General features: G+C 46.8%; 1 protein-coding gene across 1 annotated transcript in view; it reads left to right on the top strand.

Annotated features, from left to right (window-relative positions):
- The window catches only part of RHOT1 (ras homolog family member T1), a 91,830-nt gene extending 69,727 nt beyond the window's left edge, over positions 1-22,103 (top strand). Inside the window, exon 20 of the mRNA XM_055401354.2 lies at positions 92-22,103. Coding sequence (XP_055257329.2) covers positions 92-137 — 46 coding nt within the window. The 3' untranslated portion in view covers positions 138-22,103. The remainder of the gene's footprint in view (positions 1-91) is intronic.
- Positions 22,104-22,739: the final 636 nt, after the last annotated feature.

Genomic DNA, 22,739 nt, shown 5'->3' with positions numbered 1-22,739 from the left:
CTACACCGTTTTACATGTAGCAGCAGTGTGAGGGTTCTTGCTTCTCCACATCCTTGCTGAGACCCTTGTTATTATCTCTTTGCTATAATAGGAAAAGGAGTACGTCAAGGTTGTATATTGTCACCCTGCTTATATAACTTATATGCAGAGTACATCATGAGGAATGCTGGGCTGGAAGAAGCACAAGCTGGAATCAAGATTGCCTTGAGAAATATCAATAACCTCAGATATGCAGATGACACCACCCTTATGGCAGAAAGTGAAGAGGAACTCAAAGTGCCTCTTGATGAAAGTGAAAGAGGAGAGTGAAAAGGTTGGCTTGAAGCTCAACATTCAGAAAACGAAGATCATGGCATCTGGTCCCATCACTTCTTGGGGAATAGATGGAAAAACAGTGGAAACAGTGTCAGACTTTATTTTGGGGGGCTCCAAAATCACTGCGGATGCTGATTGCAGCCATGAAATTAAAAGACGCTTGCTCCTTGGAAGGAAAGTTATGACCAGCCTAGATAGCATATTAAAGAGCAGAGATATTACTTTGCCAACCAAGGTCCGTATAGTCAAGGCTATGGTTTTTCCTGTGGTCATGTATGGATGTGAGAGTTGGACTGTGAAGAAAGCTGATCGCCGAGGAATTGATGCTTTTGAACTGTGGTGTTGGAGAAGACTCTTGAGAGTCCCTTGGACTGCAAGGAGATCCAACCAGTCCATTCTAGAGGAGATCAATCCTGGGTGTTCGTTGGAAGGACTGATGCTAAAGCTGAAACTCCAATACTTTGGCCACCTCATGCGATGAGTTGACTCACTGGAAAAGACTCTGATGCTGGGAGCGATTGGGGGTAAGAGGAGATGGGGACGACAGAGAATGAGGTGGCTGGATGGCATCACCGACTCGATGGACATGAGTTTGAGTGAACTCCGGGAGTTGGTGATGGACAGGGAGGCCTGGCGTGCTGTGGTTCATGGGGTCGCGGAGAGTCGGACACGACTGAGCGACTGAACTGAACTGAACTGAACTGATTGTTGTTGTAACCATTCTAGTGAGAGTGAAGTGGTGCCTTCATTGTGATTTTGACTATTACCGATTTTGCCGAGAATGGCTACTACTGTGATTTTTGCCAAATTTTTCACTTCTGTCATTTCTTCTACATTTACTAATGGGAATTGTTACGTAAGGGGAAACAGTACCTTTATTCAGTGATTTATGGGCTAGTGTATATTTACTCTGTTCTTGGATCATAATCCATTGCTGTCATTTACTTGGTTGCTCAGTGCTGCTTGTTGTTCTTACCTCAGGTTTGGCCAACAGCGGTGCCTTCATCTTGGTTCATGTGCCGGTTCAGCACGTGCCCATTATTTTCTGAGCCCTCCAGTCTTTCTGGCTCCACAAGAGAGGCTCCAGGCAGCTTTTGTACTTATGGACTTCCCAGGCATCCTCTGTCCTTTCCCTGTCCTAGTCCTGACTCAACTATTTCTCTAAGAAACACTGGTCCTTTTATTATTTTATTAGAAACCAAGATCCTGGAAGTAGGTATAGCTCATTGCTACCAGCAGCACCTTGGCTTTAAATCCAGTCCTCTGGTAACTCCCAAATCAGTTTTATCAGCCTTGACCTCATTCCAGAAATCCACACTTCTATTTTGTTTGATGCCTATTGTTTCCTCTTGGATGTCTCCTTAAATAGAGCCCTAGATATCCAGCACTCACCATTCCCTTCCCAGTTTTCCCATTTTACCAGAGTACACTGCCATCTACACTGTTTCTCAGGGCAAAGCTCTGGAAGTTATCTTCTGCTCTCCCCACCCCTGCAATCCATCACCAAGTCCCGTGGGCTCTACTTCCAAACTACGTAAGTGTCCACTTATCTCCAGTTCCACTACGACCACCTAAGTCTGGGCCTCCGTGACTTCCCACTTGGACTAAATGCAAGTTAACTATTGGTCTCCCACTCCCATCCTTCCCTTTTAAAATCTGTTCTCTCATGTTGCCATGACTATCTTTCAGGGTCTCCTCATCACACTTAAATAAAGCCTAGACTCCTTGCCCTTATAAAGTCTACCTGAGGTGCTCCTTGCCTGCTTCCTGGCCTTCCCTTTTGTTTCTCAACCTATTGTGTACCTGCTTCAGAGCCTGGACACTGACTGTTCTCTGCCTGGAATGCTCTTCTCTGATTTTTGCCAAGCTGCCTCATTCTTTGTCATTCACATCTCAGTTGAAATGTCACCTCCCCAGAGAGGAATCTTTCCAGACCATCTAATCTTAAAAAAAAAATTCACAGAAACATCACCCCGAATTCTTAGCACCTCACCATCTGTGTTTCATCCTTTTTTTGCCTCATGTGTATTCCTTCATTTGTTGAATATCTTCCCGTGCTTGCGTATAAACTTTGTGAGTGTAGGGCCATGTCTGTCTGTTTTAAAGTTGAGATATAACTGACGTTATATTAGTTTCAGGTGCGCAGCATGATTCACTATCTGCCTATATTGTGAAATGATCATTACAATAAGTCTAGTTAACATCCATCTTATACATAGAGACAAATTATTTTTCTTGTAATGAGGACTTTTAAGATCTGTTTACTTAGCAACTTTCAATTGTGCAGCACAGTATCACTAACTATAGTCACTGTGCTGGACCTTCCCCGTGACTTGTTTATTTTATAACTGGATGTTTATACCTTCTGACGCCTTCACTCATTTCACCCACCCTCAGCCCCCAGTACCAGTCTGAGCTTGGGTGGGGGCAGATTTTGAGAGTCCACATAAAAGTAAAATTGTATGATATTTGTCTTTCTCTTGACTTATTTTTGCTTAGCTTAATTCCCTCAAGGTCTATCCATGTTTGTCACAAATGGCAAGAGTTCATCCTTTTTTTATTGCTGAATAATATTCCATTGTGTGTATATATATACCACATCGTCTTTATCCATTCATCCATTGATGGACACTTGGATTGTTTCCATATCTGACTATTGTTAAGTAACGATGTAATGAACATGGGGGTTCATATTCTTTTCAAGTTAGTGCTTTTGTTTTCTTCAGATAAATATCCAGAAGTTGAATTGCTGGATTGTAGGTAATTCTATTTTTAATTTTTTGGGGACCCTCCTTACTGTTTTCTGTAGTGGCTGCACCAGTTTATATTTCCACCAACAGTGCACAAGGATTCTCTTTTTGCTATATCCTTGCCAACATTTATTTCTTGTGTTTTTTATATTCCAACAGGTGTGAAATGATAGCACATTGTGATTTTTATTTTTATTTCCCTATTTGAGTGTACTCCGGGAGTTGGTGATGGACAGGGAGGCCTGGTGTGCTGTGATTCATCGGGTCACGGAGAGTCGGACACGACTGAGCGACTGAACTGAACTGAACTGATTAGTGATGTTGAGCATCTTCCCAGGTTACCTGTTGGCCACCTGTATGTCTTCCTTGGAAAAATGTCTATGTAGATCTTCTGCCCATTTTTAATCCTTTTCAGATTGTTGTTTTGCAGTTGAGTTTCATGAGCTCTTTATGTATTTTGGTTATTAATTCCTTATCAAATATGTGACTTGCAGATATTTTCTCCTGTTCAGTAGGTTGCCTTTTCATCTTGTTGATAATTTCCTCTACTGTGCAGAAGCCTTTTAGCTTGATGTAGTTCCACTTGTTCATTTTGCCTTTGCTTTTGGAGTCAGATCCAAAAGCTCATCAGCAGGATTGATGCCAAGATGTTTTAATCACCATTTGTATACTCAGAGCCTCTAACAATACTTGGCACAGTTGCCCTAAGTATTTTAATAAATATTTTGTTTGAATGAGCAGACGAACAAATGAATTGCAGGCTACTTGCCTTAAAACTCTGTGGAAGTCAGTGCAGCTTATTGGACTGAGTGAGGGAATCAAACTAAAGGGAAAGCCAAATATTTTCTGCTGAGACGGCTCTGATAGCTGAGACACTGTGGGGAGGGGCCTTAGCAGAATCAGACACTGAGCAGCAGAGATTCAGGTAATTCAGGTCCAGTGGTCATAGGCTTCAAAGTTGAGCATGGGATGTGTGTGTGGGGGGGCTTTCCTTCAAGCCATCTGGTCAGCTGTCCTTAGCATGAACTCAATGATTTCCCTCCTACTGCTGCACTGTCAGGAGGGATTCCATTCATTCATTCAGAAATGTATATCTGGAGGCTTCTGTGTATAAAGTGCTGGGCTGGGTATTGTGAGAACTAAAGATAAAATATGGTGAGATAAATTTTTATCTTCCAAGAGTTAATATGTAAATGTCTGCATTTACGCATAGAAAAATAATAACTGTAAGAGATAAAATCGAGTTCAATGGGGATTCAAGCAAAGGGGGAATTTTCTCAAGTTGAGGAGCTCCCAAGCAGCTTTATGGAGGCCATGTTCAATGTGGACCTTGAACAGTTCACACATAAGTATTTAGTTAGTTTCACTTGGGCTAAAGGAATTCAAGTTCCTGTGTGTCTCCTACTTCTGGGCCTGGAGATCAGCAATCACCTCTTTGAAAGAATTTCCTTTCAGTATGGTATGTAAAGCATTTTTGACACATACTTCTATTAAAAAATACCAAGGTAGCAGCTGAGTTGAAAAATACCCTGTGTGATAATGCACTTGAGATGTCCCTGGTGATTCAGTAGTTAAAAACCCACCTTCCAATACAGGGGACATGGGTTCGATTCCTGGTTGGGGAACTAAGATCCCACATACTACAGGGCAACTGAGCTCTCATGCCATAACTAAGACCCGATACAGCCAAATAAATAAATATTTAAAAAATAATAATGTACTTGAAACAGAATAGGTGTTCATCTCAAACAACAGGAAAGCTGTAGTTACCTGTTAAGTGTCAGTGTCAGCCGAAACATGGACCAAGTTTTAAGCCTGGTGCAGTTGTATCATCTTAACATTGCACTCAAGATTCTACCACATTTTAGGACCCACGTTTGAGGAGTGAGTTATTATTTATGAAAAATGGCCTTTAAAACCAAAATAAAGAAGCTCTGCCTGCCCAGCAGTCAGTGAAAAAGAATTAAGAGAGGCATGCCATCTGCCAGGAAAAGCCCCTCACGTGGCCAGGACGGTGGAGCTCCCAAGGCCACAAAAGGTGGGAGTGGGCAAGGGAACTTGTCGGAAGGTCTCCTGGCTGACTTCTCTGTGCCAGTGGAGCTACCTGCTTTTAGAGCTCCCTGCTCCACTCTGCTGAGCTTATATTTTTGCTAAATCGAATTTTTCAACGGATTTTCTCTTTGTGAATCATACATTCTGGAACAGAAAACATGTAGTTCTGGAAGGTGTGCAAAACAGGGAGAATGGTATGTGTTGCTTCATGGGGTGGTGGTTTGGAGAGGGAGGACCCAGCCCAATAAGGCATCTGGTCTTTACACTGCATTCCAATAAGGATTGACCAGCTCCTACTGCCTCCAAGGGACAACTCAAGTGCTGCTTACGGTATATTTGATCTAAAGCTCTCAAGAACAAAATGGAGGGAATTCCCTCGCTGTCCAGTGGTTAGGACTTTGAGCTTTTGCTGCCGAGGGTGCAGGTTGAATCCCTGGCCAGAAAAATAAGATCCCACAAGCCACACAGCCAAAAGAGAAAAGGACAATCCAGATTTCGATATTTCAAACAAACATTGGCCTGGGAGAATTGACAGATCATCATTCCTCCTGACCTTAGGTCAGTCCGCATGTGTCGGAGTACTTGGTGAGGCAGTATCTATTTCTTTCCTCTTTGTGTGATGTTTTAAATGTGCTTACATTAAGAGGACATCCAGGGACTTCCCCAGCGGTCCAGTGGTTAAGACTGTGAGCTTCCACAGGGGTCCGGGTTTGATCCCACATGCCATGGGACAACTAAGCCGACTTGCCACAACAAAAGATCCCACATACTGCAGTGAAGATCTTGCATGCCACAGATAAGACCTGACCACACAGCCAAGTAAATAAGTAAAAATAATTTTTTTTAAAAAAAGAAGGCACCCAATCTGCATTTATCTTTGTGTGTGTCTGTCAGTCACTCAGTCGTGTCTGACTCTTTGCGACCCCTTGGACTGTAGCCCACCAGGCTCTGCTGTCCGTGGATTTCTCCAGGCAAGAATACTGGAGTGTGTAGCCATTTCCTTCTTCAGGGATCTTCTCGAACCCAGGTCTCCCTCATTGCAGGCAGATTCTTTACCATCTGAGCTACTTGGGAAGCCTGCATGTATCTTTATGCACTTATCAATATGAATTCCTAAATTCCCCAGCTCACGGGTTGGGTTCTCATTCATCTCGTTGATAGGATGGGTCTGTTAGGGTGCCTCTTCTCAAAAAACAGAAACAACAAAGGGCAACAAATCCTTCTGAGAGAGGGTATGGGGTTCTAGCAGACAAGGGTAAAATGCCTGTCCCCGAAGATAACCTCTCTTGCTCATCAGTGAGTCATCTGTCCTTTGATTTCTCAAGGTCCTGGAGAGAGAGGAGCCCAGCTGGCAGCACCCCTATATGTGCTTCGAGCAGTGGGTAATTTGAGGTGGAGGGCAAGGGTAGTGGGCCCTTCTTGGTTGAGAAATAACTTCTGATTCCTTGTAGAGGGCAGTACAGCATAGGACATTCTGGGTTGCAAGTTGAGAACGTCCGTGCACGAGCATGCTTCTGCCTTCAGGGTCCAGTCTGAGGCCCTGGGGATGGGGGGGATCATCAAAGCCCTTTGACCTCTTGCCAGATCAGAAATGGAGACGTTAGAAGCATCAGGATTTGTTAGGTCTCGTTTTCCTTCCCCACTCCCTCCCCCTCCCCCGCCTACAAAGCCCTAGAAGGAAAGAGCAACTTAGCCCCCTTACCAGCAGTACTGAAGAATCACCCCCATCCACCTCCAGATTACACCTCTCCAGCCTATATGGGAACCGTGATACTGGGAGAAAAAAGGCTGAACTGTGAACTCCCCATCCCCCATTCTCCTCGAATGCACCCAGGGCAGAGTTTTGACTGAACTCATCAATCTTTTCTTGGGAATCTGTTCTTCTAGCTTCATTTTCCTTTCCTTGTTTCCTTTATTTCTAGAATTCTGAGAGCTGTTCTGTTCATTGTTTCTACCCATCATTATTAAGGGAGAGATATGGAAACATTCCCATGGTAACAGTTTCATCTCAAAATATCTGAATGCTATTAGCTGCTTTCCCACTCCGGGGAAAAGACTAGATCCTTTTTTTTTTTTTTCTTCCTCCTCTTCAGAGTACAGTTGACAGATTCTCTCTACACTGCAGGGAGGTCTGCCCAGGGCAGGAGCAGAGACTGGAAAGCCCAGAAAGTCAGATCTGTTTCTTAGACTTCACTTTCTGAACTAAGTGGAAACATTTCAAAAAACTTAAAATTATATGGCTCTCACACTAACCCAGAAAATTGCTGGTAGGAGCCCTGATGAAAATACCAGCTTCTCTGGGGAAAATCATCACCTGAGAACACATGAGAGCGGCCAGCACAGACTTAGTCCAAAGTCCCACCTGCCACACTGATTTACCGCAGAGCAGCCTGGTTTGATCAAGTTCAGGTGTACATGCTGATGGTCGTTAGGGAGGCAGGGACAGCCAACGGGACAAGAGAGGATTATATTCAGTAACTTTACATTCATGACAGGCTTTATGGCCAACAAGGGATTTTCAGATTGAAATATGTTGATGGAAGAGACAGGACCTGCTTGTCTTAAATTAGTATATTCGTTACCTCACTGTTTTTGTGGGTCAGACATTTAGGAGCGGTTTAGTCAGGCGCTTGTGGTTCAGAGTCTGTAATTAGGTTGCTGTCATCTGAAGGCTTGACTCGGGCCTGAGGACCCCTTTCCAAGATGGCTGGCTCACAGGGCTATTGGCTGGAAGGCTCAGTTCCTTACCACTCGGGCCTCTTCCCATAGGGCTGCTTGAGTGACACCGCAGGCAGCTCGCTTCACCACGGAGCAAGTGAGTCAGGAACTAGAGAGCAAGGGGGAACCTGCACTCTTTCATGACCTTGTCTTGGAAGTTGCACATTGCTTCTGCCATATTCTGTTTATTAGGAGTTACTCAGTCCAGCCCAAACTTAAGGGGAAGAGATTCAAACCCCACCTTTTATTTTGTTTTGTTTTGTTTGGCCTCACTGAAAAATATGTGGGATCTTAATTCCCCAACCGGAGATTGAACCTGAGTCCCTTGCAATAGGGGCTTCCCTGGTGGCTCAGTGGTAAAGAATCTGCCTTTGATGCAGGAGACTTAGGTTTGATCCCTGGGTCGGGAAGATCCCTTGGAGAAGGGCATGGCAACCTATTCTAGTATTCTTGCCTGAACAATTCCCATGGACAGAAAAGTCTGACGGCTACAGTCCATAGGTTGCAAAGAGTCAGACACGACTGAAGCAACTGATCATGCGTGCATGCCCTTACAGTAGAAGCTCGAATTCTTGTTTTTTGAAAAATATTTGATTGTTTATTTGGCTGCACCAGGTCTTAGTTATGGCATACGGGCTCTTCAGTCTGCACTGTGGTGTGCAGGATCTTTTTCCTTGCAGCCTGTGGGATCTAATTCCCTGACTAGGGGTTGAATTCAATCCCCCTGCATTGGGAGTGCAGAGTTTTAGCCACTGGACCACCAGCGAAGTTCCTGAAGCTCCACTTCTTGAAAGTAGGACTATCAAAGACGTGTGAACATTTTTTAAAACCATCACATCATAGTAGTTATGTAAAAGAATGAGGCAATGCTGTCTCTACTGATATGAGGCAATCTCCAAGATGCATATTCAGTGAAAACAGCAAGATGCAGAACAGAAAGTCTAGTTACCATTTGTGGTTTAAAAAAGCAGTGAGGGAGACATATGCAAATATACACACATATGGTCTCACATATGTAGATTATCTCTTAGAAGATATACAATAAACTGTCCTTGAGGTAAGAGAGATTGGCTTCTGAACTTTTGGATTTTCTTTTGTGCAACTATTACTCTTCAATAATAAAATTTAATTTAAAAATAGATTAAAATAACAGAAATAAATAACATTGTTGCAAGAATTCAGGGTAAAAGAATGACCAGTTTGAGTGGCATGAACGGTACCAGGGCAGATAATTTCTGGGGATTGGTTTGCTTGTTGGCTTGCTAATTTTCTTTGAAGCTAGTTTGCTTTCATTGAAGGTGTGAGTTGAGATAGGAGGCTATAAGCACGATGGTCAAGGAAAACAGACTGAGTTCTCTGAAGGAAGGCACTTGGAAGAGAACCTCCGTAGCTCCCACACCATATATGTCAGCATTTTGTATGTGTCCGTTGTCCTTTCTCGGCTGTTACTACAGGTAAACTGTCCACACGGCAGCCCCATTACTTCAGCACTAGCTTCCAGCTCCTCTCACCTGCATCCTCCAGCAATTCTTTTTCTCTCTTTGTCTCTCTCTCCCCACCCCCCACCATCATCAACTTTTTTTTTTTTCCTTTCTTCTGGATTTGTTTGTTTTGGCTCATGGATCTTAGTTCCCTAACCAGGGACTGAACCCAGGCCCTCCGCAGTAAGAACTCAGAGCTCTAACCATTGGATGTTCTCTGGGTGTTAGAGAGTCACCTTCCCCTGGATGTTCTTATACAAATATATTGTTACTTCTGCCATTTAAAAAAATTATCTTCTCATCCCCCACCTTCTGTTCCCTTTATAATAGCATTGCCTGAAAGTTTCTCCCATGTCTTCTGGTATGTCACTGTGGTTTTGATTTGCATTTCTCTAATGACTAGTGATGCTGAGCATCTTTTCATGGGCTTATCGGTTATTAGTATGTCCTTTTTAGAAAAATGTCTTAGTTCTTTGCCTATTTAAAAATTGTTATCTTTTTATTATTAAGTTGTAAGTGTTTATTTTCTCATTCTGTCTTTTCATTTTCTTAGTAGAGACCTTTGAAACACATAAGTTTTTAATTTTGAAGAAGTCTAATTTACTTATGTGTTTGTTGTGTTTGTGCTTTTGGTAACATATCAAAGAAACTGTTGCCTAACCCAAAGTGACCAATATTTATACCTATGTTTTCTTCTAAGAGTTTTAGCTCTTATATACATTCAAACCTTTGGTCCATTTTGAGTTAATTTTTATGTTATGTGAGTTGATATACACTGAATATCTGCTTTGCATGTGGATATTCAGTTATTTCAGCACCATTTGTTGGAAACACTATCCTTTTCCTATTGAACAGTCTTCTCTAGTTCCACCCATGTTGCTGCAAATGGCAATTGTTCATTCTTTTTATGACTGAGTAATAGTCCATTGCATATATAAATACCACAACTTCCTTATACATTCATCTATCAATGGACACTTAGGTTGTTTCCATGTCTTGGTTCCATTGTAAATATTGCTGCTGTGAGTGCTGAGATGCATGTATCTTTTAGAATTAAAGTTTTTATTTTTTCTGGATATGTGCCCAGGAGGGGGACTGCTTGATCATATGGTAGTTCTATCCTGAATTCTTGCTTTATCTTTCTCTATTACGCTTATCACCACTCTTCATACTATACTTTTTTAATATAATTAATTTTGTTAGTTGTTTCCCCAACACTGTAAACTCTGTGAGGGCAGCATTTGTTTTCTGTTTTGTTCACGGCTTTATCCTCAGCTTCTTGCACAGTGCCTGGCACATAGCAAACACTCAGATATTTGTTTAGTGAATACATAAAGAAAGCCTGTTAGCGCAAAGGGGTGGGTGGGAGAGTATAATAAAAAGGAGGGGAAATTAGCACATTTTATAGAGCTGTTTCCAAAGTCCTTTTCACATATTTAGTTCTCATATCCAAGAGGTATATATAGTATTATCATCATCCTCATTAAAAATACAACAGAGCTTCAGCTAAAGGAATGTGGGTAACCTGTTATGGATCCAGCTGAGTAGCAAGACTGGGGCTTGAACCAGTGTCCCCTGTCAGATGCCTTGATTGAGGTTACTACCCATTGGCAGTGGCTTCATGTGTGTGTGTTAGTCGCTCAGTCATGTCCAACTCTTTGTGACCCCATGGACTGTAGCCCACCAGGCTCCTCTGTCCATGGGATTCTCCAGGCAAGAATACTGGAGCGGGTTGCCATTCCCTTCTCCAGGGGATCTTCCCAACCCAGGAATCAAATCTGGGTCTTCTGCATTGCAGGCAGATTCTTTACCATCTGAGTCACCAGGGAAGCCCTCTTAAGCGCCTTTCCGCTCTAATTTTTGCTTAGGACCACATCCCAAAAGAAGGAACAGAGTTTCTGGCTTGGGCTTGGCACAGGCAGCTCCACATTTCTGAATTAGAGCACCTTAAGAAAACCCCAGCATGACAGAGTGAGCACAGCACCTGCAGATGCTCAGGAGAGCCTGGCACTTATTTTTAGCCAGAAGAGGAAAAATGCCGAATATCTTCTAGGAGAGTTGGCAGCTGGCGGGCTGCTGATACAGCTGTGTTTATGTAAGCCAGCGGCAGAGGAGAGCGTGAGGGTTAAGAAGGAGGCCGGAGTTTGCTGAGTCCACCTGTCCACTCACCAGTGCTCTGATGCCCACTGCCTTCTTGGGGGGAGTTTTGGGCCAAGAGTTATCGGTGAGGAGAGAGGGTTGTGCAGGTCATCTAGAGACTGTAGAGGGCATGGGACCAACCCCTACCCCCGTATCAGAGCGCTGTCAGCAGTCCCTTAGAAGATGTATCCACTGGTTCTCGGCCTCTTCCCACCCTGTTATCCAGGAGTAAATAAAAGAACAGGACTGCCCTTGTGGCTCAGTGGATAAGAATCTGCCTGCTAGTGCAGGGGGCATGGGTTCAATCCCTGGTCCAGGAAGTTCCCACATGGCGCAGAACAGCTAAGCCATGTGCACGTGCTGCAACTGCTGAGCCCACATGCCGCATCTGCTGAAGCCCGTGCGCCTGGAGCCCATGCCCCCCAGCACAAGAGAGGCCCATGCACCGTAACAAGGAGCAGTCCCTGCTCGCTGCAACTAGAGAAAGCCAGCACAACCAAAAACAAATACATAAAATTATTAAAAAAAAATAACAGAAGCTCTTTCAAATGGTACAGCTGTAAAGCACAGCAGTTCATCTGATTCTGATGGTATTTCTCAAGTGTTCCAGGTGAAAGAAATCCCTAACACCCTATCCTATAGAAGTTGTCAAACAGTGGGCTCTGGTTTTCTCATGTGCTATGCTTAGTCTTCAGTTGTGTCCGACTCTGCGACCCCATGGACTGGAGCCCGCCAGGTTCCTATATCCATGGGATTCTCCAGGCAAGAATACTGGAGTGGGTTGCCACTTCCTCCTCCAGGGGCTCTTCCCGACCCAGGGACTGAAACCAGGTCTCCCGCATTGCAAGCGGACTCTACCATCTGAGCCACCAGGGAAGTCTGTGTTTTCTCGTAGAGTCAGAGAATAAAGCTTTAAAGGAGCCATGGGCAGGTTCTCTTGAGAATTAAGTAGAATTTCCAGTAGGCATTTTTTTTTTACCTTTAATTATGAAAATGTTCAAATAAAAACAGAAACAAAGCAGACAGCATAATGAACCCTCACGAACCCATCAGCCACCTTCAACAATCATCAGCTCAACCAGTGTTATTTCATCTGTTCCCCCACCCACTCTGAAATTCTTTTGAACAAATCTCCGACAGTGCATCATTTCATCTGAAAATGTTTTGGTGTGTACCTCTCAATGATAGGGAATCTTTAAAAAAAAACATAATACCATTTTCACACTTTAAAAAAATAAACAACTTTTCAAGATTAAAATGCAGAGTTCAGATTTCCCCAGTTGTTTAAAGAAGTTTTTCTCCCCATTCTGTTTAAATCGGGATCCAAAAAAAGATTCAGCCCTTTCCCTCTCTGCTTTGCAATTTATTGCTGAAGAAACGAGGTCATTTGTCCTGGAGAGTTTTCCATGGTCTGAATTTCTTCTAACCACATCCCTGTGGTGGTTTCAACATATTCCTCTGTAAGTTTATTTGTTAACTATCAATATGTTTCCTGTGAATTGGTGGTTAGATCTAGAGACTAGGTCAGACTCAGGTTTAGTTCTATTGGAAACATCCTTCAGAGGAGGTACCATGTGCTTCCATCCGAGGAAGCCAGTGACTGGTTTCTTTTTGTGTTGCTAGCAGCCTGGAATCATTGTCTAGACCCCACTCACTGACTAATGCCTAGTCATTTTAAGGAACGAGTATGGCTGTCTCTGAGTAATACAATCAGAAAAGCATTTCCTGGAATATGCGTTGTTCATTTGTTTGTATTTCCCAGTCATGAAGACAGCCCTGCAAGTCTTGGTGGCTGCACCCTGGAGCCTATCCCAGAGCCCTTTAGGGAACTGCCAGCCTGGGACTTTGTGCAGCTCTGTTGGCTCTGTGGGGTGCTGTGGCTACTTTTCCCCACTAGAGGACACTGTGGCTCTAGGACTTCATGTGGTTCCCAGCCAGTCTTGCAACTCCCAAGCCTCAGAAGGCCAAGCCTTTGGTGTGCAATTATTAGGCACCAACTGTGTGCCTCCTGGGTCGAGGGGAGAAAGAGGTCAAACATAAAATCTTGTGGCACTGTTTCCCAAGCTAGTTTCTTTGTATTTTCTTTTAAAAATAAACTCAGATACTTCTCCATCTTTTGGATAACACTTTAGACCCCAGTGCTGTAAACTGCAAATTTGTTTCCTTGGTTTGGGGAAAAAAAAAGGCAATATATGGGCTTTTCAGAATGTGAAGGGATCAGGAAAGATGTTAAAGTGTATTAATCTCTGAAATAATTATTCATGTATTCAACACCTTGTATTAAGTATCCAGGAGAAAGAGGGTGCCAGTTGAGAGGTACTCTGTGCCAGGCACTGTCTCTTCCTTCTTACTACATGTGGCAAGTTGTGTCATGTGTGTATGTGTGTGTGTGCTCAGTCAGTCATTTCCAACTTCTTGCGACCCCATGGAGCCTGTCGGGCTCCTCTGTCCAGGGGATTTCCCATGCAAGAATACTGGAGTGGGTTGCCATTTCCTACTCCATGGGATCTTCCCAACCCACGGATCAAACCCACATCTCTTGAGTCTCCTGCGTTGGCAGGTGGATTCTTTACCACTAGCACCTCCTGGGAAGGAAGCCCTGCATCATATTAGCCTCATTCAAATCCACAGAAACTAAGGCTCATTGAGCCTAAATGAACTAACCTGCTGGAGGTTATCTTGCTAGATGCAAATGGAAGTCTGTATGAATAAAGATGTGTTTTCCACTAACCCCCTGGATGCCATGTCAAAGGGCATCGTTCTCAGAGGTAGAGAAAATGAGGTGATTCTAAAGGCATCCTTTCCTTGTGGAGGTCCTGCTGTAGCATGGACTCTTATAGGTACCCTGATAAGTGGTCAGCCTCATGACACACAGACTCTGCTGCTGTCCTTATGCAGGGGCAGGTCACAGACCACTAGTCAAAAGGTACCACTGGGCTTCGCTGTCAGGATGCCTTTGTATGGATTGCCCACTCACCCTCCCCCTGCTACCCTGCAACCAAGGCCCTCAGGGGTATCTTTGGGATTCAGGCTTTGACCCATCCATCCACTTGGAATATGTAGCAAAGCCAAGACAGACATAGCCCCTACTTTTTGCAATCTAGTTCCACGGAGGAGGACAAAGGAGACACATGTGTTATCAGGGGAAAACAACAAGCTCTGGCAAATTCGGTGCTAATGTAGCAAATAATTTCAAACCCACTCCCAGCCTCTTCCCCATTACCTCACAGTTCAGTCCTGGAGGCACAGCCAAACTCACAGCATAGGAGCCCCAGCTGTGTAATTGACTAAATGCAGTTACATTAAGGAGAGAGTGACAGCTGGCAGTTGGGAAGATGGACTGACGGGCTTAAACTGGGAAGGAAGATACAGGTGGCGGGCATCTAAAGACACAGAGCTTGGAGTGCTTGGAGAGGCCCGATTCCCCTGGCCACCTCAACCTCAGGCAGTCAGAGCCTCAAGGTTCTGGGAAGCGAGGACGAGCGTGGGTGTGCTCCAACCACCAGCCTCCTCCAGAGGAGCCCTGGGATAATGAATGAGCCATCAGCCTGCGCCTCTGCTCTCCCGTGAAAGGACCTCCCACCGCAGACCGTTCCTCTGCAGATACAACTGTGCCCCAGGAACCATCTGGCAAATGTGCCCGCTCCTTCAGCGGTTCTGGTATTTCCCTGGCTTGCAGCCCCTTCCTCTTGGATATAAATTGTTGCAGTGAACCACGCCAGTAGAATGCTTGTTGGCGCTTCACTGGCTTTTCCCGAGCCTGGTTAACCCCATGGCTCGCAGCCTATGAGGCTGTTCACAGCTAACGGATGTCTCGGACGCCTGCGTGTCTCCTCTCTGCTGTTCTTGTGTATTTGGGAGTATGCAGAGCAGGCATACAAGCTGCGGCATACAAGCTGCAGACCGGAGCTGCCTCCGCCGCAGCCACCAGCTTGAGCAGCTGAGAGGACAAGCACATTTCCGTTGTAGGACGTCCTTCACGGAGAAGGGACAGGTTAACTCCATCTCTCTGCAGAGGACTCGGCCCACTCCCTGAGGAGCCACAACAGGCCGCCACAGCTGTAGGACAGATCACGTGCTCCGGCCGCACGTGGGAGGCTGCCCAGCAAACCCAGACAGACTGCCCGCACCAGCCAGCCGCTGGGTCCCCATTTTGCACAAAGCCATGTCCCTCCCCTGACCCAGCCTGATGGTGTACAAGGCTGGAGAATTATGGGTCACCTTGGAGCCACTCGCAAGCCAGCCCCCTATTTCCAGCCTGCTTTCCCGATTCTAATTTAGAGAATAGAGAAAGGCAGGAGATGGAAGGGGAGCCTTGTGAGTCTCTCATCTCCTTGGTGACGATGCTTTATGGACAGGGGGGCCAAGCGGAGTCATCAACCATAAGCCCCCCTCAGCCTCATTCGGGGAGTGCTGGATTGTTCCAAAGGGGTGGGAGAGGAAGCAGTCAGTGCAGAAACTCCCAGAATGTCTCCATCACCCTAACAACGAGCGGGCAGTTTCTATGCAGATTCACACCTTCCTGCCTCAGTACATGCAGTTCCCTCTGTCTTGAACGCATCAAGCTTCATCCACCTGGCCAACTCCTACTTGGTGGTCTCTTAAGATTCAGCTCTGGCATCACTTACTAGGACCTCCTTTCTGCCGCCACATGCTTTGCATACATCTCTACCCAGTACCCATTGTGTTGTACTGTTTTTTTTTTTTTCTCTAGCTTTTTAGCATGTCTCCTCCACCTGACTTAGACCTCAGTGAGGGTCTAATTCATCTCTGTGTCTGGAGCCTCAGCCTGTAAAAATGCTCATTGGCAGTGTTTTGGAGGGGAAGACCAGACATTGCAGAATTGCAAGATTTTCCTACTGAAATCCCCTAGTCCCACCCACATGGTTTGCAAAAGACAGAACTGAGGTTAGGAACCTGTGCCTTCCCCAGGGTCACCTGTCTACATAGTGGGCAGAGCTTGGACATGAACCCAGGCCTGCGGACTCCTGGGCCCGCTCGCAGGTGCTGAGGAGTCCCATCCTGATGTGCATTTGTCCTCTCCAGACTGGGTAGAAGGGCTGACCAGAAATGATCAGGCTTCTGAGCCAGCAGCAGGAGGATGAAGGATTAGAATGAAAACAATTGAATTTCAGAGCCAGAGGAGATGTCACAAGTCATCTAGTCTGACCTCTGCATTTACAGATGAGAAGACGGAGGCCCATGGGGTTGAGCTGCTTTGCCCAAGGTCGCACAGCAAGCCGGTGGCAGAACTAGGGCGAGGACGCAGACCTCTTAATCCCCAGGAGACCTGGAGCGAACCTCGCACTCCAGAAAAATAATGGCCAAGCCCCCCTGACCAGCTGCTATCTGAGGGACGGATCCCCGGAGTCCTGGACTCTTTTGGGCTTTTCTTTCCCCTCTCTCAGTGACACGGCACTTAAGTAGGGTGCATGCTGCATAAATAATAAAGCATGACTCCCTTCCAGGGAGGAAGGCCGCGTCTGGGCAGGCAGTGTGACAGATGGTATTTACAATGTGTACTGAGAAGTTCTCACACAGCCTCACTTGGGCGGAGTGGCTGAGAGATGGAGGAAGCAGATTTGCGTGCCCACTGTCTCACTCCTGTGCTTGGCATTCCTGCTGCTGCTGCTGTTGCCACCGCTGCCATGTTTCTGTTCAGTCTCCCTTGCGCTGGTTGCCCCTGGCCATCCTGGATCTGGAGCTCCAGGATGGTCGGCTGCTGCTGCTGCATCCTCATCATCAGAAAGGACCCCAAGGCATCCTTCACCAGAGCAGATGCTGGACTCACCGACGTTCTCCCTGAAGGAGGCTGAGGAAGTCTTCTGAGGCCAAACCCTGGGCTGCATTCCTAGGAATTCTGACATCTGGGAACCCTCCCCAGGCCCGCAGAAGGAGAAATAGGGAGAGGTTTGTTCATTGAACAGGTTGTTGTCGTTCAGTCACTCAGTCGTGTCGGACTCTGCAACCCCATGGACTGCAGCGCACCAGGCTTCCCTGTCCTTCACTGTCTCCCGCAGTTTGCCTAAATTCATGTCCACTGAGTCAGTGATGCCATCCAGCCTCGCCCCCTTCTCCTCCTGCCCTCAATCTTTCCCAGCATCAGGGTCTTTTCCAACGAGTCGGCTCTTCTCATCAGGTGGCCCAAGGATTGGAGCTTCAGCTTCAGCATCAGTCCTTCCAGTGAATATTCAGGGTTGAGTTCCTTTAGGATTGACTGGTTTGATCTCTTTGCTGTCCAAGAGACTCTCAAAGAGTCTTCTCCAGCATCACAGTTGGAAAGCATCAATTCTTCAGCGCTCAGCCTTCTTTATAGTCCAGTTCTCACATCCATATATGACGACTGGAAATAGTCATAGTTTTCACTAGACTGACCTTTGTCGGCAAAGTGATGTCTTTGCTTTTTAATATGCTGTCTAGGTTTGTCATAGCTTTTCTTCCAAGGAGCAAGCGTCTTTTAATTTCATGGCTGCCATCACTGTCCCCAGTGATTTTGGAGCCCAAGAAAATTAAATCTGTCACTCCTTCCACTTTCCCCCCATCTATTTGAGCAGGTGCTTGCTGTGAACCTTCCAGGTGCCAGGAATCATTTTAGAAGTCAAAGATTCTGCTGTCAGCAAACAGAACCAAGTGCTTGTCCTCATGGAGTAGATGCTCAAGCAGGAAATTTACCACAGGCTTTGTGGCAGATTGCCTCCAGACTCTGTCCCTTTCACTCTGCACGAGCTCCCATCTGGCTCTGTGCAACGTAGAGTGACAGCAAACCATTCCCCCTCCTGGGCACACCACACACACAGCTTAACAGCAACAAAGCAGAAAACAGTCCAATGGCTTTTGCTTCACAGCCAGAGACCCTCCCAATGTTCTGATTTCTACCAGCCTACAGCTGGACAAGCCCCACCTACTTGCCCTGGGAGAAGGTCACTGCAGGTTGTTTTCAGGACTTGTGCATTTAACTCTTTTTTTTTTGGCCATGTGGTGCAGCTCGCAGGATCTTAGTTCCCTGACCAAGAATCAAACCCCAGCCCCTTGCAATGGGAGCATGGAGTATTAGCCACTGGATTGCCAGGAAAGTCCATCTTTCACTCTTAAAATCAGAAATCTGGGGGCTTCCCTGGTGGCTCGGTGGTAAAGAATCCACCTGCTAATGCAGGAGACATGGGTTCGATCCCTTGTCTGGGAAGATTACACATGCCATGGAGCAGCTGAGCGCATGCACCACAACTACTGAACCCATGCTCTAGAGCCCGGGAGCCACAGCCGCTGAGCCCACATGCTGCAGCTGCTGAAGCCGGCGTGCCCTAGAGCCCGTGCTCCGCATCAAGGGAAGCCACCACAATGAGAAGCCTTCACACCGCAACTGGAGAGTAGCCCCTTCTCGCCACAACTAGAGAAGAGCCCACGCAGCAACAGAGAACCCCAGAAAGCCTCATGTTCATTTAAAAAAAGAAAAAGAAATGTGATGAGAGGAATGGAGAATCAAACCCCCTCTGGGTCCAGGGAATCTTAACTGTCCCTGCTTTGTATCTGTTCTGCCACCTCAAAAAGGCCGGCTTTTTGAGGATGAAATGAAATGACGAATATGTAAGTGCTTTGAAATAAAGGCAGCAGAGATACAATTGTATTTTTATTATGCAGAGAAATCTTTTCTGTAAAACATAAAACTTGTTTCTTATCAAGGGCTGAGACTAGTAACTGTGTAATTAGACCCCATGTCACATCAAGAGACATGCTCTGTTTTTCATTAAAGAGACATGTGTTCGGCTCCTACCGTGTGCAGTGTTGTGTATTGTGATGGGTGTGACCTGGAATAAGCCATAATCTCTCCTTCAAGGAATATGTATTTGGGTACAAGGAAGGCAAAACTTAGATAATGTAATGCAAGTGATCCAGAGGAAGCAGTGCTTTCACCTGGGCTTGGAGGGTTGAGTAAAGAATTCTGAAGGAGAAAGCATCCATCAGAGAGCACACGACTGAACTTGAAGGTGCTGTTTGCTGAGGACACAGGGCCTACCTGTGGCGTAACCAGAGGTCACACGGAGCATTGACGGCCCAAAGAGAACCCAGAAATGGGACCCTGGGGACAGCCTACCCCCAAGGAAATGGCAGAGAAGGAAGAGGAGACTCAGAAGAGCAGCGGAGAGTTTCCCTGCATGTACGTGCATGCTAAGCCATTTCAGTCAAGTCCAACTCTTTGCAACCCCCAGACTGTAGCTCGCCAGGCTCCTCTGTCCATGGGATTCTCCAGACAAGAATACTGGAGTGGGTTGCCATGCCCTCCTCCAGGAGATCTTCCCGACCCAGGGATCAAATCCACATCTCCTGCCGCTCCTGTATTGCAGATTCTTTATCACTGAGCCACCTGGGAAGCCCTTCCCTGCACGTGCAATTGGCTAAATCTTGGAACTGGGCAAGTATCCCCTGTGCTTTTCTGAGCTTTTCCCTTTTGGGTGCCCACACCTCTCTTTGAAAGGATCTGGTGTCTATGGACCTAGACGTCTCTCAGTGATTTAAGTTCCCTGGAAAATTGGGGGCCCTGGAGTGAGAGGGGAAGAGACAAAGGCGAGAAGGAAAAAAAAGTCCGTTTAGCAGCCTTGTTGCGTTTGATCTCGGAGACAGCGGGCAATAATGGAAGAATGTTGGAACTGGGGACGGACGGAGGAGGGTTGGATTCCAAGTGTCGGTCTCCTCCCTGAGCCGCACCCGCTGTTCGGACTTGCAGACTTCAAACGTGACTGGGGGATTCCGGGAAGACAAAAGAATTCAGGGCCGGGGCTTGGATCTCAGTCAAAAATAACTCATGTCTTCATCTCAAGCAGCTCCGGGCTGTTTGCAGGTTTCTCAGAAGATGGAGCTGGATGCATGCAACGGGGACCGTGAGGGTCAGTTTTAGGTTTGCTTTGGGGAGAAAAAGTGCCTTGAGGGGTGTGGGCCTGACTGAGGGAGACATCAGGATAGGAAACTGCTATTGCAGAGGAGGTCTAAGCTGCGAGGTTCTGGAGAAGTCGTCACCTCCGTTTACCCTCCTCGGCGCTGCCATTTGTTTTGAGCGGTAATTACAGCCCTGAATGTTTCTTCCCTGTCTTCTCATTAGCTCACGGTGTCCACAGACAAACCCCTGGGCCCCCCTCACCACCCTCCTTCCCTCTCCCCGGCTTTCCTGCTTCTCCAGTAGCAGGCCCAGTGTGCGGGTGCTCCCCGCCCGTCAGAACATCAGTTCCTTAAAGAACCGCCTCTCCCTCTCTGGGGCGGGGTACATCTTACACCCTCAGTCCCCCAGACAGCTCTTCCTCCCTTATCCCACTGGGCTGTAATTAGAGGATTATCTAATTTTCTCCCAGGAGGCCAGGGTCTGGGTCTTATTCTCTTTGTATTCTCAGCACCTCGGCCAGGGTCTGGCAAAGAATGGACACTTGCAATGTGTTAGTTGAATTGCTCTCCTGGGCTGCTGCCAACTTAATCTTCCTAAAATGCCGCTCCAGTTAGAAGCCGCCACCACTTACTTCTTCCATCGCCCATTAAGCAAGGTCCAGGCTCCTCAGACTGGCACTCAAAGACTTTCTCGACACGACTTCTCACCCATCTGGTCATACCCAGTTTGTGCTTACCCACTGAGTTGTTCCCAAGTCAGTCAGGGGCTTTCCTGTCTCTCTGCTTTTACTGCTTTGGTTCTGTCCCCCGAGAAACCCTTCCAAACCCTTCCACACTCTACTGCAAAGCTGCCCCCTCTGTCAAGTTTCACCTCCATAGCTCATCCTGCCCCTCTGAGTTGAGTTTGACGCTTCAGGGTTTGAACCGCTCTCTCCCAGGCTCTTATCCTGTTCAGCACTGACTTAGTGTCTGGCTGTTGTGTGCTTAGTCCCTCAGTCGTGCCCGACTCTTCGCGACCCCACGGACTGCAGTCCACCAGGCTCCTCTGTCCATGGGATTTTCCAGGCCAGAATACTGGAGTAGGCTGCCATTTTCTTCTTCAGGGGAATCTTCCCATCCCAGGGATCGAACCTGCGCCTCCTGTGTCTCCTGCGTTGCAGGCAGATTCTTTACCCACTGAGCCATTGGGGAACTTCAGAGGAGGTCACGGGTATTGAGGTCTTAAACAGTGAAGAGCAGAGTGTAAATGCCAGTCAACCTCTACTGACTGTCATCTCCAGGCAGACTCAGGGCCCTTGAGCAGGGCCCATGAACCTGAGTGCCTGGCCTTGCAGCATCCAGTGAAAGTGGGTGGTCACCGTGCCCTTTCTCTCCTCTGTCCCCATTAGGGCTCAGAATGTGCTGGTCCTCAGGTCATCTCAGAGTGGGACAAGGGCTATCAGAGAGCCTGGCCACTCCTATCCCCCAGGAGTTCTAGGCCTTGGGACCCAAGGTCCACGTCCCACTGTCTGCTGGGGGGTGGGCTGGCCCCAGCTGCACATTCCCCTGGGGCTGAGGAGTGCCACGGGCTGGCTGGTGAGGCAGAGGCAATGCTGAGAGCAAAAGGTGCGTGTGGCCTCAGGTTCATAGGAGCTGCCAGATGTCACAGCTGGTCTCCAAGTCCAGATGGTGGCGCTCCTTCCAGCGGGGACCGGGCAGGGACAGGGGAGCGGTCTCCTGAAGCGAGAGTCCTGGTGGAGTTCAGGAATTCTTCCCTAGGAGACTTGGGAACACTGCCAGAGTGGGGTGCGATGTCCCTAAGCCTGACGGAGGAACAGCATCCCCTTCTCAATACTTCCTGGAGTGCCCTTCTCCACTTTACGTGGTGCTGCCCTCATGACTGCTTCCTTGGATCGTTGTTCAGTTGCTCATCTGTGGCCGACTCTTTGCAAGCCCATGGACTGCAGCACACCAGGATTCCCTGTCCTTCATCAACTCCCAGAGGTTTACTCAAACTCATGTCCATTGAGTCCTTGGATGTCACCTCCCATCTCCCTATGCTTAGGGTTAGGGAGGCCAGCCTCCTGGACACATTTTTTTTTTTTTTTTTTGGACCAGGGATCCAAAGGCAGTCAAAGTGTGGAGTCCTAACCACTGGACCACCAGGGAATTCCCTGGAGGGATCTTTTCAAGTATTACTTCCCTGCTCACAATCCTTTGCTGGCCACCCCCATTGCCCTTAGGGCAAAGTCCAAGTCCCTTTCTCAGGAAACTCCTCACAGCCCTTTAAACCTTCAAACCCTCTGCTCCAGGCTGGGTTCTTTTTTTTTTTTTAAGACTTTTTTTTTTTTGATGTGGACCATTTTAAAAGTCTTTCTTGAATTTGTTACAATATTGCTTCTGTTTTATGGTCTTTTTCCTTTTGGCCTTGAGG

Source organism: Moschus berezovskii, chromosome 20 (genome assembly GCF_049115385.1).
Source record: "Moschus berezovskii isolate FMDL1 chromosome 20, NW_MosBer_1.0, whole genome shotgun sequence".
Taxonomy (NCBI): Eukaryota; Metazoa; Chordata; class Mammalia; order Artiodactyla; family Moschidae; genus Moschus; species Moschus berezovskii.
This window is presented reverse-complemented; position numbering and strand designations above follow the sequence as displayed.